The sequence below is a fragment of the Phoenix dactylifera genome, chromosome 6, assembly GCF_009389715.1.
Source record: "Phoenix dactylifera cultivar Barhee BC4 chromosome 6, palm_55x_up_171113_PBpolish2nd_filt_p, whole genome shotgun sequence".
NCBI classification, from domain to species: Eukaryota; Viridiplantae; Streptophyta; class Magnoliopsida; order Arecales; family Arecaceae; genus Phoenix; species Phoenix dactylifera.
This window is the reverse complement of record NC_052397.1, coordinates 639,980-667,970: the sequence shown is the minus strand read 5'-3', so window position 1 is coordinate 667,970 and position 27,991 is coordinate 639,980. Positions and strand designations below refer to the sequence as shown.

At 38.9% G+C, this 27,991-nt stretch overlaps 3 protein-coding genes and 1 long non-coding RNA gene across 5 annotated transcripts; 2 read left to right on the top strand and 2 right to left on the bottom strand.

Moving 5' to 3' along the window:
* The first annotated feature begins 1,430 nt into the window (after nucleotides 1-1,430).
* LOC103703745 lies at nucleotides 1,431-7,125 on the top strand. 2 transcript variants are annotated; one of them, XM_008786705.3, is made up of 4 exons: nucleotides 1,431-1,532; nucleotides 1,894-2,591; nucleotides 3,498-3,932; nucleotides 6,488-7,125. In XM_008786705.3, the coding sequence occupies exons 2-4, from the start codon at nucleotides 1,940-1,942 to the stop codon at nucleotides 6,652-6,654; spliced, it is 1,254 nt and encodes a 417-aa protein (XP_008784927.1). In that variant the 5' UTR covers nucleotides 1,431-1,532; nucleotides 1,894-1,939; the 3' UTR covers nucleotides 6,655-7,125. The 2 variants fall into 2 exon arrangements, with proteins under 2 accessions (XP_008784927.1, XP_008784926.1); XM_008786704.3 differs by having other exon boundaries at nucleotides 1,460-2,591.
* A 1,776-nt stretch (nucleotides 7,126-8,901) lies between these two features.
* On the bottom strand, nucleotides 8,902-15,343 carry LOC103703746 (lipid phosphate phosphatase epsilon 1, chloroplastic). The gene is made up of 4 exons (XM_008786706.4): nucleotides 14,871-15,343; nucleotides 13,849-14,074; nucleotides 11,919-11,992; nucleotides 8,902-9,195 (listed from the first exon to the last, which is right to left on the bottom strand). The coding sequence occupies exons 1-4, from the start codon at nucleotides 15,186-15,188 to the stop codon at nucleotides 8,971-8,973; spliced, it is 843 nt and encodes a 280-aa protein (XP_008784928.2). The 5' UTR covers nucleotides 15,189-15,343; the 3' UTR covers nucleotides 8,902-8,970.
* Nucleotides 15,344-17,487: 2,144 nt separating this feature from the next.
* LOC103703747 lies at nucleotides 17,488-19,544 on the bottom strand. Its single transcript, XR_005512287.1, has 3 exons — nucleotides 19,215-19,544; nucleotides 18,577-18,683; nucleotides 17,488-17,684 (listed from the first exon to the last, which is right to left on the bottom strand). It is a non-coding gene; the product is annotated as an uncharacterized LOC103703747 (long non-coding RNA).
* A 913-nt stretch (nucleotides 19,545-20,457) lies between these two features.
* LOC103703838 lies at nucleotides 20,458-21,335 on the top strand. The gene has a single exon (XM_008786856.3). The coding sequence runs from the start codon at nucleotides 20,580-20,582 to the stop codon at nucleotides 21,183-21,185; it is 606 nt and encodes a 201-aa protein (XP_008785078.1). The 5' UTR covers nucleotides 20,458-20,579; the 3' UTR covers nucleotides 21,186-21,335.
* Nucleotides 21,336-27,991: the final 6,656 nt, after the last annotated feature.

The window sequence follows — 27,991 nt, the reverse complement described above, 5'->3', positions numbered from 1 at the left end:
CTAGCAAACGGCATATCTACATGTTAACTATACGTCCCAGGGCATTTCTTTCTTGCATTTAGGAAGAGTCTATAAAGCCTTCAACTTCTGAGTCACAGACTCACGGTCACCCTTGTGCTTCTCTTTGGAGGTATTGGTTGCAAGAGTTAAAAATAGTGCACTATTACTTTCATGCAAAGTTCCTATTTAAGTCCAGAAGCAAGATATATATATACTCGTGACTTCTAGAATAAGCAGATCAAACGATGCATGCAACTATAAATATCGTAACTGGGATCGCGAACTGTTGCATTCACAGCGTAGCCTTGCTCTAGGAGCCTCATGGTAAGCCACGATCCGATGAACCCTGCGGCTCCGGTAACGCAAACAGTCACCCTCTCACCTATTTGTTTCGAGTACGAGAAAAATAGGATGAGGGGAAGGAAGCAATTAAACACTACTGTTTCGAGTACGATCCCATGTTCTCTTCTTTCATAATTCACTTACACAGTCAATAATGTACAAAAATATGTTCGGCACTCACTCAAAGCATGTTGAGAGACATAATCGCGTCAACAGAAGAGAACATTGGGACTTAAAATGTACTTTCTCAGAAGATCAAGATCATCAGTTAAGTTGTATGCAATTTTAAAATTTTATTGTCCAGAACATCAGTTAATGTAATTTCCACGAACAAACATAAAAATTAAAAAGATTGCAGCTAATGGCTAAAATCAAATATCAGATTATACATATATATATTTATTTTGTTTAATAAATATATATATGTAGATATAAGTATTAGTCATATGCAAAAAATTACATCTATATTTATTTAAATTGATACGGATATAAATTAGATAGTGGAAGTATGGATATAAATTGAATAGTTAAACTTCATAACTATTCAATCAAAAATATTATTTAAAAAAAAATAAATAAAGTTAATAGTATATTAATAAAATAATTTATTTTTTTAAAAAATAAAAAAATATAAAAAAATTAAATAGTATCGTTGAATGTTTGGATATGAATCGAAATGTCTGGAAAATTTCATGTGAGGCGGTTTTAACGATAAGGCCATTCGACGGCTACAACGGTGCCACGGAGTGTTACTGCTACGGGCTATCCGGTGGTTCAACGATACACAAAACACAATATGTAACCATTAGATTGCAGACAAGTCACTCTTTGTACAGCGCGTCAACTATTTACAAGCTTACGGTCACCGTTCGCTGTTTGTACGACGGTTGGTTGTCCCGTTCCAAGACTCACGGACGTCGTAGTGGGAGAAGTCCAATATACCGAGCTAAGGGACCAAGGACCATACTCACCCAGTCACCTCATCGCTTGCCCCATTAACTGGTCAAAGGAGTGAGCGTATTCCTGGGTTTCTTACAAGCAGGTGAGTTTAGCATTGCCTGTGGGATGAATCCTCTAGGCTTGTCTCTTTATTTTCGAAGGCCCTCCGGAATCTACTCTCTCTTCATGGAAAACGAAATATTTGTGAAGAAAGAACCAGCTAGGGTTTCGAGAAGTCGTCTGCGATCGAGGTAAATCAACGAAGATTTCTACCTTTTGGCTATTTTTTTCGACCGAAATTTCCAATTTTACGGGTGAGAACTAGCTAGGGTTTCGATTTTGGGGCGTACACGATCCAAATCCCCCCACACCCGACCTGGTCTACCTGGATTTCTAGGACTCCGAGCTAATAATTGGATAGTCTCGATCGAAATACATTCGGAATTAGGGTTTCATCAGGAGGAGGAAGCCTCTTGGTCTCGACTTCAATAGAATAGAAGAAACCCTCAAAATTTTGATTAAAGACAGATTCTTGTCGCTTATAATTCGGTGTTTTGTTAGAGGATTCAATTCCTCTGAACAAGGTCTCGTAATTGAATCTTTGTGGATTAGGTCTTGGATGTTCGGGAAGGTTCGATCTTTAATCTGTTAGGTAGCCATGCCAACCTTCACGGCAATCGCCTTGGATAGGCTTTTGGAGCCCGGTGCGTCTCGGAACCCCACCATGAGGCCTCCTCTTGCGCCGGGGAAGGTGGAGAAGGCTCCTCCGAGCCCATCTGAAAAGAAGAGCATTCCTCGTCCCAATGTTTCACCGGCGCTCTATGCCACTCCGGAGACCACTCCCCTTCCCGACTCGCCGTCTTCTTTCCCTCCGTCCCCGTACATCATCAACCACAAGAGGCGCGGGCCCCGCCTTCTCAAGAGCTTCTCCCAGAACGATGTCGCTGGGTCCCAGCCGCTGCCACCACCCGAAGTGGAGAAGAAGATTGCAATGGTGAACGGAAAGGGTGTTGAAGAGACTGCGAATGGTTTTCACGATGAGAAGCTCAAAGGGGAACAGAAGGATGTGGATGGAAATGGAACTCGAGGTGAATCTGTTTCAATCGAACTTCATCAGGGGAAGCTTCAGGATGATGGATCTATTGCAGCTAAAGAAGTGGCAAGGCCTGTTGCTGTTGATCTGGAGAAAGATGGGGAGAGTGAAGATTTCTTCGATCTGCAAGACTCCTTGAGCACAACGAGTAATACTGAGCTTGACGAGCGGTGGAAGCCAAGTACCCCTTTAGGGGAGTATTTTGATGCCTTTGAAGGTATCCTTCTCTGCCCATCGTTATCTTGTTTAAAGTATTTGATTTTGATCGAACAACTTTTCTTTCTTCATTATACTCTTTTCATTAGTTTTATGCTTTTTTAATCGAATATTTGAAGCGCTTGGCATTCATCCATGGTGTTAAGTGGATGACTGATTTTTTAAAAACAATAAAGAGAAGTAAAGCAGGAAAAGGGGAAAAAATTGAATGCAGTTTTTCAGTTCAAATGCGGAGACCAAGGAAGTTGCTTTTCTCTAACCTTAAAGCAATGCTTTGTTGGATGGCTTATTTTGGATCCATTAGATTAACTCTGCCATCATTAGCTGTTCACTTATTTAGATCCAAAAAATAAACCTTTTTGTTAACCCATAACCTATTGCTGCATAACTGACATGCTTTGCGGAACATCTCCATCACATTTATAAAAAGAAGGCTGATAGATTGTCCTTGCATTAATTTCTTTTTCACTGACATGTAACCATTATTAGCTGTTCACTTGTTGAGATCCAGAAGATAAACCTTTTCATTAACCTATAACCTATTGATGTATAATTGACATGCTTTGCTGAACAAATCCATCACATTTATAAAGAGGAGGTTAGATAGGTTCCTTGCATTGATTTCTTTTTCACTGACAGGTAACCCTTAAATGAGAAGAAATAATAAACTTAATGCACTGTCCATTGTTTGATCAGCAGCATACATTTGGTTAACAACTTGAGCATTCAAACAAATTTTTTTAAAGCAATTATGGAGCATGTTTTCCATTTTACAAGCTTAGAGCACTTTATATAGCTATACTGCCATACCGCATCTTTGATTTGGATTTGGTCTTTATGCAACTGTAATATGCACTCTACTGAAATTTGGCAAATTAGGCTGACTCCTGTTCTGTCCGTAATGTAGAGATTTCTAGTGAGGGTGCCTCACAATCTGCATGTCTGAATGTTGAAGATGAACTACATGAGATGAGACTCAATTTATTGTCGGAAATTGAAAGGAGGAAGCAGGCAGAAGAAACACTTAAGAGCTTGCAAAACCAATGGCAGATGCTGAGTCATCACCTCTCACTTGTGGGCTTGAGGCTTCCTGACCCCCCAAGCATGACAGAAGAGAAGGATGAGCAATCATGTGCTGATCCTGCAGAGGAATTGTGCCAACAAATTGTTATTGCACGGTTTGTGGCTGCTTGTTTGGGACGGGGTTGTTCCCGTGCTGAAGTTGAGCAGTTGGAACCTCAGATTGAGGCAAAGAACTTTGAGATAGCAAGGTTGTGTGATCGGCTTCATTATTATGAAGCTGCAAACAGGGAGATGTCTCAAAGAAATCAGGAAGCTATTGGTGAGCATGCTAAACTTATTCTGTCTTCTTGTCTCTCCTCTAACGATGTTTAACTCCAATCAGTGAATTGCTGTCTTTTATATGTCAATCTTGATCCTAATTATTACAATTTATTCTCTATCAGTAGGCATCGACATCTAGAATAGTCCAATATGGTCTTTAGTTCAAAGGACTTAATGATTTACTCACTGGTCCCTTTTGGTTATGTGTGCATTACATGTTTATTAGTTTTAAACTGAAACATTGATCAACTCAAACATTATGTTTTCAATCACTCCTTGCCACTTGGGCAAGGGGGTGAGGGTTCGATTACAGTTGGCATTGGCTCTCAAGTGATGGGGTGGTATAGGGTAGCAGGTAGGATTAGTCCCTCCTAATCTCAAAAAAAACAAAAAAAGAAAAGTTAAAATTAAAAAAGAAGATTATTCCCCTCCATGCCTTTTTTCCTCTCTTTGGGTAGTCGCGCTTTAGCTACTGCTGGACAGCAACAGGATGGCCTTGATTCTGAACTTGGACAAAAGATCAAATAAGTTTGCTATTACTGGTTATGTACTAATAGAAAGCCTTGACCTTGAAGATATTGGATCTTTCTAGTGCATGAATTCAATTTGCACGATCCATTGTTTATGTCCTTTAGGCATCTTGAAAACTTCTAATTTAAGAGAGATAAGACGTAGCAATCTGATTTTTTTTTTAAAATAAAAATGTAAAATTAGTGTGGACGAAATTAATAATGTCGGCAAGAAATGTATTTCACATTCTTCATACATATTTGGCCACTCTGCTCACAGGTTACCGTAGTTTGTTTCCACCTGGAAGTTTATGTTCTATTGCTATGCTGGTCATGATGTTTGTTCCTTCCCTTCCTCTCCTTGTACAGCAGTTGCTATTGCAATGATATTATGGGTGGCAATTTACCTTTTTTTTTTAATTCATATATACCCTTGCAATTAGAGCTTATTGCATATTAATCCTCTGAAAATCATTGTTTGCATTTATGCCCCTCTCGTTAGATTTTTTAACTGATATTTTGTTTTAAATATTAAATTACTTTATTGACCTTTTGCATTAATATTCTCGATAAAATTATGTAAAAATATAGCACTTTTTAATGTAAATTGAAAAATTTTTCAGGGATATTAAGACAAAAGGTTAATAGTATCAATTGAAACTCCAAGCAGCTGTTAGTGAAAAATCCAAAGGGAGGGCATCTGTGGGGTATATATGCAAATAGTTATTTTGGATGGTAAATATGCAATAAGGCAATAAGCTGTATTTGTAAGGATAGTATATATATGCAAAAAAAACAAAACAAAAAAAGAAAAAGAAAAAAAAAACAGGCAAGAAAGGTGAAAAAGGATGAGATCCAAGGTGAAATATTATGATATAGGGGGCTTGCAATGTTTTGTGGATTAGAATGCTAAATATAGAAAATGCTTGCTCAAAAGTTGAAGTTATAGACTGATGGAGAACCGATTGAAAGTGTTAGTGTCTCTGGTTGAACTAGCAAATGAAGGATAGACTTGCATCTACCTCGTAAAGATTTGTGATGTATTTGAGAAAGCTGCAATGCAAAAGGATAATGCCTTCGGTGGGATGAGAAGTGAATGAGATTTCAGATTGTGATTTCGAGTGCTGAAAGATTTTTATATATCATTACAGATAGGTTTATGGAGATTTTGCTTTGCTGCACTGAGAGAGGTATTGGAGTTGCTTTCCTAAGTTGTTTATATAAAAATTTAGTGAAGAGGGAATAAAGTCTAATATTTCTCTGTTCAAGAAAGTAAATAGTTTATTACTTTGTATCCCCAGCTTAAAAAAAGAACAGAAGGGATGAGAAGAAGAACGTGTCTAGGGGTTAATATTCACTTCAGATATATGTGTCTCATGGCATCTGTGCATGAAGTATCTCACATCTTCCAATTTTGGGTAAAGTGACAGCAGTGAAGTCTTTGTTTTGATTACCGTTCCAAACTCCATAGGACCTAGAACGCTGAAACCTTCAGAACCGCTAGTTCAGTAGTTGCTATTGAAATGCACTAAGCAAAAACATAATTTTGAACCATAGAACCACAGAAGCCTTCTATGCATGTTTACTTTCCGTGGACCTTCTTTGGCTTGGTAAACTTTTAGCTTATTGCATCTTTATTTTTACTCAAATGACCTTTAATTGACTTTAGATTATCAATACGTAAATTAACATTCTTAATTATAACTTCACTGAGTTTTATGTTGTGCATTCTTCCTTGACTTCTCCGGCCCAATGGCTTTAACTTGGTCCACTTCACCCTAGCTGCATCTTTAGTTCAATTCACAAGATACTATGATTGTTTTGCCATCCATTTGAATTACTTGTAAACCTCAATTAGGTACTTGGCAAATAAGCAAACTTGTACTGTGTGTCTATATATACATATGTATATGTATGTATGTAAATATCATGCGATTATTTATCTGAATAGGCTGCGAATCGAATATGATTTATTCTTTAAACCATTAGAAAATGAAGAGATGTGGCTCCATTTGAATATGTCTAATATCTACTGTTGTTGCAGAAATGGCACGGCAGCAGCGGCATAGGCGGAAGAAGAGGCAGAAATGGATTTGGGGTTCAATTGGTCTTGCTGTTTCCCTTGGTGCTGCAGCCATTGCATGGTCCTATTTTCCAGTATCAAAGCCTTCACCACCTGAAGGCAATACCATAGACAGCCATGAACACTGAAATCAGCCAATGCCAGTAGTCACCTCCCTCGATCAGTTCATATCTTTTCTCCTAACAGGAATAATCTATAGGGCCGGTTAAAGTTGTACAAGATATATGAGGCTTCTCTCATTACTGATGGCAAACACAAGCCTTTTTATTTGCTCCCTTGCGTATAATGTGCAGGGGCCAGTTCAAGTTAGGGCTTGGTCTTGTTAAGTGCAACATATTATTCTTCTTTTGCTGCTCAAGTAAATAGTAATTGTGGGAGAGCATATCGAAAAGTGAGCTTTGTGCATTTGTATGTCTTCTATTGCAGCTATTTTTCTCATTCGATTCCCTTTTCTTGATTGAATCTTCTATAGCAACTTGAAAAGGTAAGTCGTGAGAACTTCTTGTTTATATGTGTATACCTCTTGGTGTATGAATTGATGATGCCTCCCAGTGGACGAGGATAAGGTTATAAATTGAACATTTGATGCTTCTGTGTCATATTATGGTATAAGTCTTCTTATGGAACATAGCCATTTTAAATACATGCTATACAATTTAAATGCAGTGGCGAGCATTGTTTGAACAGGTCTAAGGTCTTGCATCCTTTTTAGCTGAATTGACTGCTTAATATTTTCAGATGGACATCCGGAGGCGAGTCAGGAATTATTTTCTGCAACGTTCGGTGGACAGTGCAAAATTACTATGGTTATACATGCAGTATGTACTGTTAAACAAGCCTTTATTAATTCTATTTAACTAAACCTTAATCTCAAACTACTTGGGATCAGCTAAAACAAGTTATAATTAATTAAATTATTAAAATCATCAAAGGACCTACTGCAACTTTTGTTAGCCTATCATCTGATGAAGGCCTACTTCTGAAAAAGCAAACTCCTCTTGTTTTGCTGATGCTATCAAGTACTAATGATGAGTGGATGCCTTATTAAGCAATTAAGCTGGCACCATTTTATGACTCCTGTCATGCACGATTCTTCAGTGTGAGCAAAACAGAATAAAATGAATGCATACCGTGCTAATGCTGTGGTTTTCAATGATAGTTAATAATTTCTGCTTAGATTGTAGTGTTAGTTTACAGGTGGGGTACATGTTGCTGATTCAATAAGTACTTGATGAAGTCGATTCATAAACCAATGAAATATGTCAGATTGGACTTTTTGCTACAAGCTTCTTTTTTTTTGTTGACACTCTTTTATTTACTACCTCTCAAAATTTCTTTTTAGAGAAAATCTGATATATTCTCTCTTATTTCAACCTCTGGATTCCTGCTGAGCTCTCTCTCCCATGTATTTTTACATAGAGTGTGTACTTCCTAGAGATTTTTACATACCGGAATCATGCTTGTCATGGATGGCAGAAGACGTAGTCACCAGTTGTTTGTCAAACTATACACGTGTGAATTAAGAGCGCACACATGCATTCAAGCTACGTACTAATTCTATGATGATTAATAATAAACGGACAATACTGCATATGATGCTTCCAAGTGCATAGGATTCTAGTGGATCAGATCGCATTTCCTTTTATCGGCTTTGGAATTTATACATCTGGACAAAATACGAAAGGGTAGTCCCACAGCGAAGAGGCAATGTCCTCTATCAGGTCATCTGTAGAACGACAGAAACTTATTCATCCCTATGAGTTGTCTATTATTTGAGCTAGATTCAAGTTCCTGACCTCGTCTTAATTTTAGTCGAGCCTTCTCCTGAAAAAAAGATAAAAAAACATTACTCCCATCCTGCAATCATAGTTCTCAAAAAAAAAGGAGGGAAATAAATGGAGATTGGACACCAATGATCTAGGTTCAGCTCCCAGACTCGTCTTAATTTTAATCCAGCTTTCTCAAAAAAACAAAAACAAACAAAAAAAAAAAATGCTGACAACAACCATACTCTTTAATTTGATGTTTTCAATGTAAATTAACTTGTGATCATCTGATGTAACTGGATTTCCATAGCTTTCCGGCATTAACATGAAAATGAAAAAAAAAAAAAATCATATTTTACTCTAACTGCGATTAAGATGCTTATTTTCTAGCTTAAGGTTCACCACGAACCCTACAAAGAGGTATCACATCTCTACGCCATTCCAATAGCTCATCGCCTATCAGGGCATGCAGAAAGAACCTATACTCCGGGGCATTCCAGACAGCAATCACCAAGGTTTCGAGCCTGATCTCTCACCACTCTCCGAGTATTGTTACGATGGTTTCTCTAGTACACTATCGATCATGTCAAAATTCTTCCCATGCAACATAATGCATCTAAGAACAAAACAACTGAATTGCTTGGTTTCTAACAATTTTTTACTTGTCCATGATGTTTATCACTCATCCCTGAGCCAGTGCTGAACTACATGAATCAAGAAGGCCACACAGAATGTTACTGAACCGAGAACCACCAGGATCCGAACCCATATAGAGGAAACAAATGCTTCTAATACAAAAGAATGCCACGCCCAGAACCATCCAATACCACAGGTGGATCCCAGCAAAGCACCGACGAGGACTTGACTGACAGTGTGAAGTTGTTGGGATACCCGAAGCCATGCCTGCAAAAGCACATGAGAATAATAATAATATCGTCGGATAGATAGCATGTGGATCTATCTCAACCATGAGACTTGGCTAGACAATTTGGAAGCTATCTAGCTTAGCAGTTATATTATGACAAAAGTATTTATATAAAGATTTGACAAATCTGTCCAAAGTAGTCACAAATTGCTACACAGGGATAGAAGGTAAATTTGTAGAGAAGATTTAAAACATGATACTATTGACTAGCAAAAAGTCTTGCAAAAATAAAATGAATATGGAAACACAGAAACACATATTATGTGATCGGACACTCCTTTTAATAATTTTGTGAAATATTTTCTTAATTTTTTTTGAAATTCAATGCCTTGTACTGGTGTATGATATTTATACTTCTACCAGTATAAAGTTACATAGAAATTATAGATATAGAACACTCTCAGTGCAGTCAGATCGTGATTTATGAGAGTAAGAATAATAATTATTTGGTCAATGATGATGAAGTTAAGCGGACATGGAAGTATATAACTATAAGTTGTTAAGCTACACTTTACTAGAGAATTTTTTTTATGTAAAACCATTTATTTAGGAGGATCACATTCATAGCTCCACGATACAAGGTTTTCTGAAGACACAGTTGATGAGAAATTGATGAAAATTTCTGGGCTTATTGATAGAGCCATAATTGCATGTATTATTATATTTGTGATGAACACTGCTGGCTGATTATTGTCATGGAAACTTGATGAATTCCCTCTTACATAGAGGACTAAGGGTTTATGCAAGTGAACTAGGGCAAAGTTTAAGGGGATCAGCTTGGTTTTGATGTCATGGATGAGTACTTGGGACTAGAAGATGATCTGAGAAGGTTGACACCTTTGTGGAAAGACTTGTGAGGGTAGAGTACTTATTTCTGGTGAAGAATTTAGCACCAACTTTCGGAGAGTTGGTGGCAGCTTGAAGTTTAGTCGTACCATGTTCTTAAACCTTGATGATTTTTTTTTGATCCATTAATGACCACAGTGGAATGAAGCATGTTGGTTTAAGGTTTGGTTGGGATGGTGGTTGTTAAAGCTTTCTTAGTTTTCTTACTGTAACTGCAATTAGGTTGCTGGAATCATAAACTGCTTAATCGTGAATTCATTTTTATCCCTAATGTTGTTCATAGTTACCAAATTCAGCTTGTCAGAGCTATGCTACTCTTGATATTTATCCCTTTTCCTCATAGGTAGTGACTTCTATGCATGTATCAAATGATATTAACGTGATCCATTAATGTCACGTAGCATTGTGCACCCTACAAATTACAGGCCCTGATGAAACTTCTGTAAGTTTTAGACATGGACATCAATCACATTATACTCTAGAATCACTTCTCTGGGTCATCCACACGGCTCTGCATAGCTTCTTAAGTCTCGATTTTCTGTATGAACGCTATCAAATATAATGATGACAATTATCTTTCAGCCATCAATTTTTTGTTTTTGGCTTCAGCTTCATTTTCAACTTTCTTTCCACTAAACATGCATTGCATCTCTACCAAAGCACTGAACCAAGTCTTCTCCGTGTATCTTTACTGACTTAACCCGCTAATCCTACAAAAAATCAAGACTTAAACATGCAGGCTATATACATATTATGCTGAGGACTGATGATTTACAGGTGTGCACTGGGAATTGGGATGGGGTGTTGCCATTTGAAGTCATGAGGATTGAGGACTGTCACCAGGTTGACAGATCGTAAGAGAAATTGGCTCAAAATCCTTCTATGGAACCTTCTCAAATTAGAGTTGTGCTTCATAGCTGACACCGTGTTGATAGGAAAGTGTTGACCTTGTCCATCAAATTTCTTGATATTACTAAGCTTTCATTTTTTTTTCCTTTATCATCAACTAACATCATATTATTTGCAAGTAACATATACTATGTTCACCTCCTACATATCAAATGTAAGATCATCTATAAGTATGATGAGATGTAGACTTAGAGAATTCTTGATGCAGGGTGCACATGATTGGAGATTCTACGTGCCACTAGAACTAAATCCAACACTCATTACTGCTCCATAAATGTCCTTATCATAGAGAACACACTTTTAAGCATAAAGTTCCTCCTCAATGCTAACCAAATTACAATATCATTCTTATCTATGCTTTCTTCAAGTTGAAAAATACCACGTCTTGGTTTTTCTCTTCTTATAACTCCACTAGTTAGCGGTACAAGAGCAAAAAACAAAAGGCTTAGACTTATCTTTAAATTTCCCTTTTCCTTAACATTTGTGTCATCACATTCTACTATCATTTCTTAATATGGTTTATTGTGATGGTTGGTGCAATTCTCTATATTTTTCTTGTGTCTTATAAATCAGTACTGAATACTTCTTTTTGATTCATACCCTTTTGGTTATGTTGTTTCCTAGAATGCAGTAGATAGGTTAAATTCTGGAATTCAAGAAAAAAATAGGCAACAAACAGATATTGACAAACAAATAATATTTATTCCACATGGTTAAAATATTGAAGTTCCGTGCAAATGACTAGCCATCTTGGAGCTGTGTCTTTCCTAACAAGTAATAATACTTAAAATTAAATGATAAAGCTAACTTTATCTTCTTTACCGACAAAACTGCAAAAGAGATACTGTTAGAAACCAATGAAGGAAATTCTGGAGCTGACCTACAAGTCTCAGAATTAAATAACAGCTCATAAATGCAACATGGTGATTTAAGTAATGGTTCTTACAAGATAGCAGCCACTTGTCAAGGTAAAAATCCCAACGGTTACTGTAAATAAATTTATCCCCAGGGACTGGACCACTGTGTCACACAAAAACATAGAAGAAAAATCATATTCTATTTTAAAGTTTAAATGGCAATCAAACAACTGGACAATAACAACATAATGCAATTATATCTTGGATTTAACAAAAGAATTAGCATGCTAATAACAGTGCTCCTTCCAGCAAAACTTGTATAAATAAGAATAGATTGTTAGACAAATAACAAATTTTCATTCACCAAGAAATTGCATCATTGGTGCATTATTAAGTCAATGCAGCTGCAGCATATCCTCAATCATTCTTAGTCTTAAAGAAAAATAAAGACACAGCATGTTCTCGCAGTCCTTCATACTAAGCATCTTGCAGCACAATTTACAAGTAACTTGATAAGGCGATCAATTGACAACTAAACATAGTGCTCCTATTGTCTGTTGAGCTTCATGTGAAACTTTGACCAAACAATGGTGAGAAATTTTGAATTCCAACTACCATCAGCTGAATAGCAACATGAATCACTTCATTTGGCCAGTTTGTTCATCCTCATTACAGTACCACTTATGATCTCTTCTTATATTCTTCATATTTCTAAAGCTTCATGTATTTTATTTTTTTCATTGGACTAGTAATTACCAGTCATTTTCATAAACATTTTCTTATATTGCAGAGGGCAATGAAGTATGTCATGGTACAATTGAAGTATTGAGGTGTATTATGCACTTTGCTTGACCAAGGCTTTCTTAAATTGTTTAGATTTGACACACGTTTCTCACCGTGGAGCTTAGTATAACAGTGCCTAGTGCCTATACTGCAACAACCAGCATGGTACTCAGCCACTTCTTTAAGCATATATCAATTTTGTATGTTGGGACATACCCTAACCGTTCTCTCATCCGCTCCTCAAAATGCTCATTTCTTCATCAAGTCTCATACTTCATGGCACCTCTCCTTCCTCCTCAGCAAATCCAATGTAAAAGGTATTTGAGGGTGTTGTGTGTACAATGAGGATTGCATATTAAATATGTCAAATTTACTAAGCTTTCATCCTATTATTATCATTACAATGACCCAATCATCAACTTATTACAATGTATGTCTATTAGGCTGCTGCCATCAGAAAACAAGATGCTTATGTGCAACTACAGAATGTGGCATTATCTACTATTACATTTCTTTCTTACCTGAATGAATAAAGTCGCTCGAGAAAGCATTTTAGCATTCTCAAATTAGGCATGTCGCAAGATAATTGTTACGTGTAAAACCAGCTTTTTGTTGAACAGACGAGTTAAATGTACAACATACTGAAAGAGTATAATTTACATTTTCTGGTACTGGCCCCTAGGGATATTAATTCAGTTCACTCCTCCAGGATTTTGAGTTGTCTGACAACTGAATCAGACAGGTCTTGAAAAATCATAGTTTTTCTTTGAACAAAACCATTCCATCCAAAAATTATAATTTGACATATGCTTTATTGCTAAACATGTATATTGCGTAGAATGTTTCTTATACTTGGATGGAACATACATTCTGACTGCCTAACCATGCTGGGCATAAGACTGCCTCTCTAATTAAACAAATGGACATTGGCTTTCCCAGACAAACTTAGCAGGGGTGGTCAGATGTAGAAAGCATGAGAAAGCTGACAATATCATTGATGCAGATTCATCTAGCATAATCAAAAAGAACAAAACGATGCGATAGTTTATAACACTGAAAATTGAGAATATATAAATACACAATTAAAAGATGCATATCTAGCATTGGGACAGACAGAAAGGTTTCATTCAATCAATTGGGTGTGCAAGCATGTGGTAGAGGTGGTAGTAATTGACAATTTTTAGGCATGCCCTTTACTTAAATTGCATGATATGGCTTCTACAAACACTGACTTACATGACAGAATTGCAAACAATGCAGCATAGAAGATGGACTGTGCATGCGACGATGGCATTCCAGGATCAGATCTCAAAGCAGAATCAGGTCTTTCATGATTCAGTATCTGCTTCAAGGTAATCGAAAGCCCTGCATTTACAACTGATCCCATTGCAGCCCACATGACTTCAGCATCATGCTTCCACAGTATGATGAGGCCAAAAAGACCGGCCACTAACCACTTGCTCTGATACCAAACAGAAGGAGCTCTCATGAAGTGACCAGGTAAGAATAGAGATCCTAAATCAACACTAAGAAAGAAAAACAGAATGTCGAGTCCAATACATAGATCAAAATCCGACGCACTGCAATATAAAAAGCTACAAGAATTGCATTTTGTATGACCAGAAAGCAGTTAGGAACTTATGTCAAACAAATGACTACGATATATGAAGTGGTTAAAAGCATAGCAATAAGACCCATTTATCATTATATATAACATATGGGACAACAGTTATAAATGGTCGTATGTTAGTTACGAAGTTCTTTAACAGCAGCAAAGTTGAGATTATTAGCGATGGTCGGTAGACCAACATCTGGCTCCTAACAAGGGGGAAGTGGTGAAAAATCAACATCTGGACAGGTGTTCTAGTTGGAATTCTTTTTGTTTTTTAAGAATATCCTAGTCGGGTGTCCTAAGGACATCCCGAAGGACATTTTGAATTTTTCCTCACATTTTTAGCTGATTAAAATGTTCTATTGCCATCTAAGATTCGGTTGCTCTCATTGCTGAGGTTGCAAATATTCAAAAAGTCATTCTTATTAGAAGTAAAAGAAAAAGAAAAAGACCAGTCTTGACTATAAATTCACTAAAAAATCATTGCACTAGTCACATCTTAGAGAAGCACTCCCAAATATATGTCAAATCTTATCTAAAACTTTACAATTGGATAAAATTAACTAACTAAATGCTGAGAGTAGATTGGATATTTTCAATAAACAAAGACAAGAAGTCATAATTTAGAACACCAAATTGCACTAACCAATCGATTTATGGTCGACTCGAGGCCTCCCGGTGAAAAATCAGGAGCGAACCCCGAGGCCCTGTTCCCCAGAATCGCCTCCGCTTCACCCGCTCCATCCTCCTTAACACTATTCCTGCCCTCGAAAGCATCAGCCTCGGCCAATTCCATGACGCCCTTAGACTTGGAGACCCTCAATCGTCCACCAAGATGGCCTTTTGAACCCAATCCCCTCGTCAAAATCGGATTTTTTAAGGTGGGGAGCTGATGAAACGAGATGGAGTTTAGGGATTTGGTGAGTGGAGGATGGAGAGCCGAGGAGAGAACGGGTGATAGCATCTTTTGGCCGTCGGGGTAGCAGCAGAGAGGAGGGGCTTTAGAAGTCTAGGGAAGGTACAGAAGGGCATCTTTTGAAGGAGGGAGGTGATAGGGAACAGAGGATATTGAGGATTGTAAGAGGATCCCCGGTTGGCCGCGGTCAGCAGTCAGAGGACAGAAAAATGGGATAAGAGGCCTTTGCAAGCGAAAAATACTTGCTTAATTTCTTTTTACTGGCTTCCTTTATTATGTTTTTTATTGTTGGTATTTATTTCTTTTAAGATAATAGATGTTGGCAAAGGTATTATTTAGAAGTAGCTTTCTCACATGAGGAGATTATATTGTTGTTTTAAAATTGGCATGTGTCAACTTTCTATTCGTTACAGCTCATAATATTGATTTTGACTTTTTTAAATTAGAATTAGATAAAAAATATGCATATTAAATTTGGGCATTTACTATCCTTTTTTTTATGCAAAAAAAAATGTTGTTAGATACCATCAACGACATTTTTTCATTAGCAGCGTCCATCGATCTCTCGCTATCATCAAAAGTTTTTGAGGGCACGGTCCCTCTCTACTTATAATTTTATAGCATCTGGTTGTTCGATAATATTCTCTTTTGTCTAAAAAAAATAGTAATTCATGCGAAAAAATGACTATCACTTGGTCTTAGAGTTTAAAAAAAATTATGGTCCGGTCCTCCAACTCCCTCCCGACCTAAGTTGCATTTATATTTTTTATAATTTCTTGAGCTCGAAATCCATAAGTACATATTAAGAAATAAAATTATATATTTTAATACTATAAAAATTTATTTGTTTATTCGCTATCCTGGACTTATTTTAAGCTGAAAAGGACCTTAATGCTTTCAGACCTATCTACTCTCCCTAAACACGGCATAGGCATGATCACAGGTCGAACGCAATGCGAGCTCGTGGAGTTCGGCTCTAATTTTTTAAATCTTATTAAAATAATGTACCAAAAAAAATTATAAATAAATATTCCTCCGTATGCAATAATTCAACGTCACATCCCACCACTTGAATAGCACTTGCTAACAACCTTATAAAAATTTCTCTCTCTCTCTCTCTCTCTCTCTCTCTCTCTCTCTCGAAATCTGCAAGAAAGTTCGACTAAAATCCCAGCTTTTTTTTTTTTTTAACTAGCACGATAAAGTTTCAACTCGGGTTTTTTCCATAGCCTCTTTTTTTTTTTGGTCTTGCTCCTTTGGATTCCTTCCGTGGAAAGAAATCTTTCGTCGCACATGTTATGATTGTCTGTCTACATCAAAATGACTAGGCCCTTGAAATTTTTGGATTCCTTCGGTGGAGCTTGCCCAAAGCCAAATTTTCTTTTTTTTTAAAAAAAAATAATTTTTATTTTTAGATAAATGAAGGCTAAAAGGAGCCAAACAATTTTTATTAATAAAGATAAAAAAAAATTACATCTCGACAGGAAGAGAAAGACCAGTTATAAAAATAAAGAGATGAATGGTAAGATGGATTAGAAAGACTGAACTCCAACTTTTGAAATCTTCCTTAAATCCATTGGTTTTTCATTGAAGTTCTTCAGAAGTTGTATTTCTAGGAATGCATATTAGAATAATACTAAGAATATAATGATTTCCCCATTCATCTAAATGCATATTAGAAGTTATGATGATATTTTGGTTATCAAGTATAATTAAAATTTATTTTCTGATTTTGTTGACCGCGAACCGCCATTGTACAAAATAAATAAAAATATAATTAACATTGTGCATGTACCAGGCTACTTCAAAGCACTTGGCTTATGATGGACATCACTGGTGAAGTAGAAGGTGCAAATGAACTCAAATTGCAAGGATGGAGCTGGTTATCGATGCTCAACTTTGCGGACGGTAAAAGCTTGGCTGGACAGTTTGAAGAGCACTAGTCCTAATTAGGGCCCTGGGCCCCAGCCCATGAAAACCTCATAGGTTTTAGTTTACTTTTAGGCTCATAGGTTTTCAAGTTAGATCATGCAGAAACTAAAACCTCATGATATTTGCCTTATGGTGGCAGAGTTGGAAGTTTGGTAGCTACACAGCCTCATCATTCACTCGTTAGTACTCGGCTACTAGCAAGCATGCTTTGCAGTTCGATAAACACCGTGCATGGCCGGTGCCTTCAATTAATATGGGCCATTGGATCTCTCCATAAGGGGTGTGATATTTGCATCGCAAATCACGTACCATGATAGGATAAACTGTCACTCCCCGAACCCAGCACCCAGATCCGGTACACGACCGGCCGTATGAGCTCTAGAGCAGTGCCCTAAAGATCATGCAAGGCCTATGATTAACAAAAATCCAACAAATCCACAATTAATTTAGTAATTCAAATAGACAAATCCGACATGTCCAGATAATCAATTTAGTTCATTTACAAAAGCTTTCAAATGTTTATCGACATCAAGGATAAACAAACTAGCTAGCTAATGACTGTGATACTTGCACTCTGCGCCCATCCCATCCAAATCTATGCATCCTGCAACTCTGATAAAAAGAAAGAAGAAAAGGGGGTGAGCTTTACAACCCAGTAAGAATCCCTACACATCCATACCAACATAATAGAAATATAAGTTTGAAAACCACGGCAAAATGATGCACACTTCATGAAATCATAAATCGGCTATCAAAAGACTCATGTAATCAATATAAGTTCGTACGTCAAACATCAATGAAAGTCCAGCCATACAAGAATGATATAGCATAGGATAGCTCATATATATTAATTATCGTGTTCATTTTTTTTTCTTCCCATTATATATTAACTTGATCCGGATCAATTATCTTGCCGACTTTGGGCCAAATCCCGGTCACGTTTCCAGCCCGTGATGGGACAAACCAATAGTGTCACACTTAGAGCCTGTGACGGGCAAACCAACATTGTCACACTTAGAACATGTGACGAGCAAGCAATAGTGTCACACTTAGAGCCTGTGACGGGCAAACCAACATTGTCACACTTAGAGCCTGTGACGGGCAAACCAACATTGTCACACTTAGAGCTTGTGACGGGCAAACCAATAATAATGAGACGGCCCAAAGTCAATGTTCATTTAATCAATTTCACATCCACACATCAATCCTTTTTTATTTACAACTATAGACTAATCCGGTCACGTTTCCAGCCCGTGACGGGACAACCAATATTAACAAGGTTAGTCTATAGCACCACATCCATAAATCCAATTATGCAAGTGTAGGTTATGCACATGCATACATCATAATATCAATCACAAGCCAACACAATCAAAATATAATTTAATATAAACTATTTTGATTTGTCTGGATCATAGCATATTAATTTAAATCATAGCATATTATACATATATAAGTATCAAAATATTTATATCATGCAGGATTGGCGTACAAGGATTCTTACCCTTTGTTGAAAAACTCAGACAGACTAAATACCCACCCTCACGACGATCTATGAATCGGAATCCGCAGAATCCTGCTCAACGTCCTCTTGTCCAACAAATTGTTCCCCTACAGAACCAAATCAATATTAAAAAATTATCTAAGATATATATATATATAAAAACCCAAAACTCTTTATGGTTCCTTTTAAAGGTCCACTAGTATCTAGTGCCCCAGGACTAATCAACAGTTTATGATCTTCCTATATTGAACAAGAGAGAAAACAAAGCAATAAAAGAGAGCAACGAGAGAGGGAGAAAAATAAAGAATTGTTCTCTCTCTTTCTCTTCCTTCCTTCTTCCCGTCAATAAAATAACAAAGAAGAGAAAGTTGGCGCTCTCTCTCTCTCTCTTTCTTCCTTCCTTCCTTCCTCTCGATTGGAGGGAAAACTCCATGGCGGCGGCCCATGGTCGGCACCGCCCCATGACCGACGGCCTCGGCAGTGCCGGCGATGCGCCATGGCCGGCAACGGCTGGCCGGAATGGAAGAGGAAAAGGTCGAACAGGGGCTCGGCTTCTCCATCAATCCGGCGGATTATCGGCCGTATTCCCAAAGGAACAATGGCCCTTAGACAAAGGAGAAGGAGGAGAAGGACCTTACCTCGTCTCCGGTGAGCTTCTCCGGCAAGCCCGACGGCGAACAACCCGAGTCTCTCACGGATCGCCTAGAACTCCAAATCTCTCTCCCCCTTTTTTTTTTTTTTTTGAAAGGATCTCTCGGTTGGTGCCCTAAGAAGAGAGGGAGGAGGTCTTGGAAGAGGATTGGCCCAAAATAGTAGGGTTTGATCCCCCCCTAAATCTCTTCTTCCGGTGGATTCGGGAGGAGGGGAAAAATTCCCGAAACAGGGGAGGGAGGGCATTCAATCGAAAGACTCCCTCCCCTTTTTTTTTTTCACGTGTTGGGCCGCCCTTGCTCAGAGGCCGGCCCAACTCAAACGTAGCCTTTACATAAACTATGGCCAACAACTCTTAGCACAAATATATCATGTTCGCCACTTCCAACAAGAAACGTATTTTAAGGAAAGCTCGAGATAAGCCATTGCTAAGTTGAGGAGCATCGTGTCTTCGAAGGAAAGAAATCTAATTCTTCTCCCGGAAAAAAGGAAATCTATACTCGAAATAATAAAAATATAAACCAAGTGACGAGAGATCACAAAGTTGATTACGGGAGCCGAGACACCACGAGGGGGATCACCCCTCGCCGCGATTTTATTGCCAAAACATCGGCGTGCAATCTGGTCATTGTTTTATCAACTAATAACAGAAAAAAGTTAATGGTTATCGATTAATATAAAAGATCGCGTGTCCACTTTAAACTCGCTTTCCCGTGATGGGAGCCGTACGATCAGTGCAATCCACCATCGAGCGAGCGGTGGCCTCCAGCAATTTCCAGCCGTCCATCCTTCCACGTCGAGCGCCGGTACGAGGTTTTCCGAATCGTCGGCGGGAAACCGGCGGCGGCAGGAGGGATGCTGGTTTGAAGCAAACGACGCCGCCATACCTAGCAAAATGAGATATACCAAATCTGCCGACGGTGAGGGGAGTTTTAACGGCGCCGAAGGGGCAACGCCGTTCCGTCGCGTTGTGAGCACCGCCTGTTCCAGACGACGGACGAGTCTTGACCGCATGCTAATACATAACGCCGTTTGCCTATTATTTTGTAGTACGATGAATTATATCTAATGTGGCAAGTTTTTGCAAACATTTTAACGGCCGTTTCATCGTTCAAAAAATAACATGTTCGGCGGTAAGTTGACGGGTGGTGAGAGATACTCGAAAGTTGTATTTAGCGGGTTCTATAAAAGGGCGGGGCCTGCTCTCTCTAGAGGGCGCACCTCCCTGTTTCTCGCCGTACTCCAATGCCAGTTCTCCGTTCCCGTAATCTCGACGCGTTCAAATCCCGCCATCTTTTCCTACTCCTGATCGCATCCTCGCCGTCGGTCCGGCGATTTACGCCGTGAACGCGATGTGGCGCCACCGCCGTCTCCAGGAGATGAAGCGCCTCTTCCGGTGCGTGGAGGCGCTCGCCGCCGTCCTCCTCCTCTCGTGGTCCTCCGCCCGCCTCGCCGCCGCTGCCCGCCTCTCCGGTGACCTCCTCCGTCGCCTCGCTGCCCTCCTCCTCAGTCCCCGCTTCGTCTTCCTCCTTGGCAACGCCATCGTCCTCGTCCTCTTCGCCAAGTCCGGCCACTCCTCTCCTTCCCGCGCCGCCGCCTCTTCCCCGGCCGGAGGCGGCGACATCTACGACGAGTTCGTCGACCGCCGGAGACAGATGATGCAGTGCTCGGCGGCGGAGGTTGTGTACGAGGACAAGAAGGTGTGCGTGGAGGGGCGAGCGTGCCGCAAGAGCCAGTCGGAGAGACTGGAGCGGGGTCCGATAGAGCCGGAGCTCCGGTGGTCGTGGACGGAGATCGAGGGTTCCGGCCCGAAACAGCCGCTGGCGTCGGAGGAGGATGCGGAGGAGTTCCGGCGTACGGTTGAGGCGTTTATAGCGAAGCAGCTGAGGTTCCACCGGCAGGAGTCCATGTCCACGGCCGTTGCCTCCTCCGCAGGAACAGCAGAACCAGATAAATAAAATAATACCAGAAATTAAACTTAGAATGTTAAAATCCCTGTGTCGTTTTCTTTCCTGCTTATATTTCTCCATAAAATTTGTAGAAGCTGTAGATTGTTCAGAGAAAGTTTAATTTTGGAGAAAAATCTTGACATCATCGTCCCGAGGATGTTTTCGTAATTTCAAGTCTTCTTATATTTTCTCGCGGGTGATTTTTTTATCATTTTTTCAAAGTTTTATTTTATTTTATTTTTTATCAGAGCTTCCACGCCTGACGAGTTGGCGTCCAATTGGGGAAGCCCCATGTCTTCTCGAGATGCGAACCTAACTCGAACCGGGATTTGCCGGGTTCGGTCATTGTATTAAAAAAAAAACTCCATCTGCATGTATGATGAATAGCGGCAAGAGAACTTTGTGATCATATGTCTCGACTCTAAACTCATCGCAGCTGACGTAAGCTCGATATTTGACATCTCAGCTGTAGAAGTGAGTTGAGGGTCAGCTTCAACCATGCCTAGCGTACTCTAAGAGTTGGCATCATCTTAATTGAGAATGACTCTATTATAGTGATTGGCTGGATTTAGAGAAGAGTTAAAAAGGTGTATATGTATTTCCTGCTTAAGAATATATAGAATTCAGCAAAAAGATGCATCTTTTTTAGAGTGAGATATATTGGAAGGCAAACGGAGCAGCAAATTAGATAGCCTTTTTTATAGCCAATCATTCTACTGGGGTGCTTTGAAGCAATGCGGCGTTGGCTCCAAAAGCTTTTAGGGGATCTATTGGTTTTTGAATTTTTTGAATGTAGACTGCATCTCCATGAGCTGTTCAAATATATTTGGCTATTTTTTTTAGCTTCATGACGAGGCGAATTGTTTGTTGAGGTATGTTGCTGCTAAATATTTAAAGGTGCTAATGTGAAAACGACCAGCCTTGGTAAGTGTCATCTGCGAACTCGTTTGTCACCTCTGAACCCTCTTTAATTCCCACTGATCTATATACTCCTAAGATGTTCGTTTTATAAGGTCGACATCTGCTCTTATATTCCCAAACCCCACAAAAAAGTTAGGCTTCATCTGCGTTCGAGCGTTTACCATGCTTGTCTGTCTGTCCATGTCTTATCCATCATTTGCTTTTTTTGATAAATAAGTGGGAAAGGCCGCCATCCCAGTTCGAGTCTAAATCATGAGATTTATTTGTAGCATTCAAGAAGATTGATAGAACAAAGGAAGTGTCTAGTGCTCTTCCTTGTCCAGGCTCAGTTACCTGGTTGCAGATGGTGCTCTTCTCCCTTATCAGATTAACGCAGACATCATTAGTTTAGCTCTAAGTGGTCAATGCTGTGAACGATATGGGATTGTGATGCATTTCTAATTTAATATAGTAATAATGCAAAATGCCAATTACTTGTTCCACAAGTTGTGGTGCTTACCTTTCCTTGTCTACACTTAATTTAAGAATGTATCATTAGAGCAAAAAAACTTAATTTAAGATAAAAAATACATGGATCAAAATGATTTTCTTTCTTTATTTATAATTAAACTATGGATTTCTCAAAACCAAGCACAGTTTAGAGACTGCACCGTCATGTCGCCCTCTCTGAAATACCGCGCACCGGGGAAGCTCTAGTGTAACTATTATCTCTAATATTCTAGTTTCCATGGTGACATACTAATGGAGATCGATAAAGCAGCTTCTCTTTGCTCGTCCCTTTTCTCCGAGTCCACATTGATGCCCTCCCTTGGAAACTAGATTATGAGCTGGTTGTGGGTGGCTTATAACTAACAGGACTTCAACACCAGAAGAATTACCGCGATCTTTCCCTCAAACAATGCCTAGCTAGCAGTAGCAGGCCTTCCAAGCTTTATATGTTTTTTCCATCGACCCTTCTTTCCCTCTCTCTCTCCTCTCTTCTTTATGTTTCTAAATTCTCTAAGTGGTCCATGATTAAGATAAGATGGGTTCAGCTTGCTCTAATGCAATTTTAGTGGAGGGTGCATAAAGATGATGCTTTCCAAGGGGTGGGCCAATCGCGTTTTGGCTCGATTTGTTTGCTTGCAAATATATTGAGTTTTTCTTACCGTTTGATTTATCATATGTTTATTGAGTTGCATTTTTTTTTTGGGTACACTAGCGACTCACACACAATGGGTGTGGGTGCAACCCGTAAAATCAGAAAAGAAAAGAAATGCAAAGGATATGGGACAAACATATGGTTCTTCCAAATAAAATCTCTCGAGTGATAAGCCATATAGGATGCAATCCAATCCGCAGCACTGTTTTGCCTTTATATAAACATGAGTAGCCCAATGGGAGGTGGACTCACCCAAACTATGGATGTTGTGGAGCAGCCACATCCCACCGATAGCTTGCCTCCAATCTTGAATCCACTCGATCACTGTGGTTGAGTCCCTTTCAAAAAAAATACACTCCGCGTCCAGCACTCACCTCGCATATGTGACGCCCTTCTATTTGGCTCTGAGCTTGGCACCGATGACGGTCTGATCGAAGATCCGTCGACCCTCGGCTGCCACTAATCTGGCCTCTTAATCTCTGATAATAAATCCGGCACCGCTGCTGCTCCCTCCCTGATCACCGACGCTTCCGTCGAAGTTCACCTTAAAAAAACTAGGAGGTAGGGGCTCCAGGAGACGAGCGCAATATACCCGGACGCTACAAGAGCAGAATAGGAACTTCAGATTTTTTTAGCTAACCCAAGAGACAACGACGCAATGATAATACGATATCAATGATCTCCATTGCATTCATCAACAACCTTGTTTCCTAAAGAGGATGGTCAAGTACTTAATTTTCCTCCTTTCTATGTTTTTAATCCTACTCTCATGGTTGTCCTTTCATTAGGGTGAAACATTACCATCTTCTTCTTTTTTTTTTTTGTTTTTTTTAATGAGAAGGAGGAAGAAAATGCCATCTAAATTTATTTATTTATTTATTTATGATACTAAGGGAGGCAAAAACCACACAAAAATTTATTAAAAGAATTAGTAATTCCAGAGTGCTTAAGCAATGAGCAAATCAAGAATAATAAATGCTTGAACCATTTCTGACCAACTTCAACCTACATTAACTTACATTCCGAGCAATTTCGGTATACATTTAGAGCTTCGGCACACATCCACTTTCTTTTTACGTAAGAATGGTTTGCTCTCACGAAGATCTGACAAAAGCACAATTTATTATGACTTCCATCTCAACCATCTAACCGAAAAAAGTCGCATAAATTCTGTGACACGAGGGCGAATTAAATATTCTTGGAAAGTTGTGAAAAACGGTTGTGATCATTTCTTGGATTATTTTTAACGACTTTGATAAATGCCAAAACCACGAGTCAGCTGCAGTTTGCGTTCCAAGAATTAAAGGTAGGCACGGTTGGGAAAGATTGACCAACAAATAGAATCCAACAATTTTTACATTATTAAATGCGGAAATGCACGTCCTCGGAGCATATGCCAAAAATATCTCTTCCCTGTTTCCGCTTCAAAAATGCCATCGCAAGGTTGTCAGGTTCTAAGATTGGCCGATGCTGGGCTCTGCCCGTAGGCCAAAAATCTCACATTATGCCCAACCATTGCACTCCCCACCGTGCTACGTAATAAAACAGAGCTGTCAGTCCTGAACCCATTCTAACAGCTGTCCACTTTCCCCAGGGAAAAAACCCTTTCTTTGTATTTGAGTTTTGTCTCCGCACCCGAGGATGCTCACCTGCGTGCTACCAAGGTGGCAGCACAGATGGAACAGAGCATTGGCTTTCACTAGGATACGTAGCCCAGGTTTGAAACATGCGAGCGTTGATTAAATTTGAAAATCGGATACTCTATGCCTGGATGCTGCTAGTGGGAGTGCCACTGGTCCGCTAGTATTGAGATGGCGCTGGGATGACATACTCACATGTGGGTATTGATCCCAATAAAGAGAGCCCACGGGTCGGAGAGGGTACGCGGAAACTTGCGGCTTGCATCAAACATTTCCTAGTGGAAGGGGAGCTCAGTGGGGGCTGCTACGCGGATGAGGTTCTCCTCTCCCCTCCTATTTTTCAACCAAAAAAAAAAAAAAAGCCATCATCGCCTCACATGGTCGCATGGGATCCAACCAAATACCATCGACCTAGATTGACATCAGACAGAGATTTGGAAAAAAAATGAGGACTCGTGCAAGTATTTAGTTTTATATCGGTTATTCATCCGAAAGATATTAGATATTTATATAAAATTAAGAAATCAAAAAATACTATAAAAAAATATGCAAGGACCGTGCTGGTGTACTGTCCTACATTGATATTGGTTATTCACCGGTTGGCGTGGCTCATGACCAAAAGTGGTTTCAATGGTCCGCAATCTAATAAGTGATTTTATTTTATTTGTTTATCTTTTAATTTTTAGCAAACACATTCCGAAAGCAAAGGCAGATCAGGAGAAATTGCTAAGAATTCCAAGGAGATTTTCGAATGTGATGTGCTGTACAGGGATGGTTTATTATGTTATTTAATCCATGGACAGCTTAGGTACACACTTGCAGAATTCATTCTTGCAAGAGGATGTAGCCATAACTCCAATTTTTTTTAACAAAATTGAAAAATAGAAAAATTTAATTAATGACTTAAAATTATCGTTTGGTCATGCAATCTTAAATTTTCAAATTCCAATGCTACGTCTATTTTTCAACGACCAACTTGTAATGCTACTTGGCTCCGAACCAGCTATTAATAAAAAAGAAAAGCACAAAGCAACGAGGAGAAGATGAAATATCTTCGATTGAATTGTATACGAACTGCTTGTTTGCAGTAGTATATGTAAGGTGTATATATAAGCCCAATTATAACAGAATTTGAGCATAATAACAACTGCATCAATATTACAAGCTGGTTACATTAATACAAAACTTGATAATCTTTTACATTCACTCTATACGTGTGCAGTGGAGGATGCCTGTATTGCCTTGTATTATATACAACATAGAAAATTTGGTATCCTAGGAATGAAAGAACTTATAAAGAGAAGCATATCGCAACCTCTCTACTCTCTAGTAAGGCCCACTCTACTTCATTCGCTAGTCAGAGACCTCCTCCTCCTCCTCCCGGAAAGTTTTAAGAACAATTTTGATGGTGAGGTGCTGAAATTGGCGTCCGGTTCTACATGCTACGTCGAAAGATTTACCTGCATGCTCCTTGCCACTTGTGAATTGCAAGCGGCCTGGGAAACCTACCTGTACTTGTTATTCTAAAAGGACACTCTGACACGGTAATGCTTTAATTAATGGCTCGCCATTAGTACCCATCAACCTTCTCCTATGCTTTACGAAATTGGGTACTTTAAAAGATTCCCTTTCTTAGCTCCAAGCATATCTTGTACATCCAAACTGCCTTATCTTCTAAGGATAAGGGAGTATTTTTACCTCCCATGCTGTCTTATTTTGTACAACCAAACTCCAAAAAAAAAAAAAGGAAAAAATGTTCAACCTCTACAAATGTGGATAGGCATAAATAAGACACGGAAAAAGGGATCCATGCTCTCAATGATAAACTAAACTGGCTTCAATCCTTTCCAGAGTGAGTCTCTAATAGTCCCAAATATCCATCCATTATTAGGCATAGACTGATCTTATTCCCGCATAATCCGACTCACTAAGCATTAAAGGCCTTCTTCCCAAAGTCCCATTCCCCGACCGAAACGACAAAATTATATTCAAATACTTGATCTCAAGGGTATCTATTCCTCCTCTGTTCGGTGGCATCAGCATTGGAAGGAATCCTGCGGTGTTGAAGCTCGCTGCTGGCTCTTCATGTGCAAATCTCCCTGCATTATTAGAAGATAATTTTCTAGATGGGAATCTCCTCATAGGATGCCTTTCATTTTATTTTATGTAAATAATAAATTCATAGATGCTTTAATGGAACCAATCTATGATCGATATTATTTTTAGGAAAAGGCTTCGTGTTCCTCAAAACCTCCCTGAAAACCTTCCTGACTCACCCTTTTTGTGAATCGCAAAGGTAAAGTTGGCATTTCGGTCCTCATCAATCCGCCTACCTACTGCGTTTTGATACCAAAAAGATCAGGTTTACAGAGGTTTTCAGTAGCAGCATCCTATTTTTACATAACATGCCTCATTATATTTATTGGAGATTGTTTAAAAAGAATGATCGACAAAACCAGGATATAAAATTCCTGAAAAGCTGTGACAAGGATTGGTGGTTATTATAATATAGGTTTCTTAAGAAAGGATCGCCATCCCATTTAGTTCAGGCGTTAAAAATGGCAAACCTTGATCCCGCCTCTGCTATAGAAAGCACCAAAGCGTAGTGCTAATGGAATTTCGACTCAAATATTTGACTTTGCATAAATAGAAGAGAAATCTAGTGTCACCATGGGACACAGGTTGCATGCTACACAAATAGCATAGTTAGATGATGCTATCCCATGCAAATACTGCTAATTGTACATACATTATTTTGATTGTTGACACTTGTTTGTTGAAATTTAGAGGATTAATATTGCAACAAAAAGACGGAATAACGAAGCAAGAGGAAAAAAATAAAATAAAAGCATAGATTATTTATGTAATTCGGTCTATTGACCTCTATCCACGTACATGTAGAGACCATACAAAAGCCTCATTATATATATATATATATATAAAATTGAACATTACAAAGTACAAGATTACATCACAAACTCTAGCCCCCAATACATCTGATCTCTAGGATGCTCAATTGTTATCTTTTCTTAGGTTACAAGTATATATATAATTGCATAAATCGATTTGGACTGAACTGATATTTCTACAATAATCAAGTTCGGCCAATACAT

What these genes read in the sequence shown, in the direction of transcription:
- LOC103703745 (XM_008786705.3), top strand. Translation starts at nt 1,940, where the DNA reads ATGCCAACCTTCACGGCAATCGCCTTGGATAGGCTTTTGGAGCCCGGT. An exon ending in GTATTTTGATGCCTTTGAAG is followed by an intron (nt 2,592 to 3,497) that starts GTATCCTTCTCT and finishes TCCGTAATGTAG; the next exon opens with AGATTTCTAGTGAGGGTGCC. An exon ending in AAGAAATCAGGAAGCTATTG is followed by an intron (nt 3,933 to 6,487) that starts GTGAGCATGCTA and finishes CTGTTGTTGCAG; the next exon opens with AAATGGCACGGCAGCAGCGG.
- LOC103703746 (XM_008786706.4), bottom strand. Translation starts at nt 15,188, where the DNA reads ATGCTATCACCCGTTCTCTCCTCGGCTCTCCATCCTCCACTCACCAAA. An exon ending in ATTGTTTGCAATTCTGTCAT is followed by an intron (nt 11,993 to 13,848) that starts GTAAGTCAGTGT and finishes TGTGTGACACAG; the next exon opens with TGGTCCAGTCCCTGGGGATA. An exon ending in TGACAAGTGGCTGCTATCTT is followed by an intron (nt 9,196 to 11,918) that starts GTAAGAACCATT and finishes GTGCTTTTGCAG; the next exon opens with GCATGGCTTCGGGTATCCCA.
- LOC103703838 (XM_008786856.3), top strand. Translation starts at nt 20,580, where the DNA reads ATGTGGCGCCACCGCCGTCTCCAGGAGATGAAGCGCCTCTTCCGGTGC.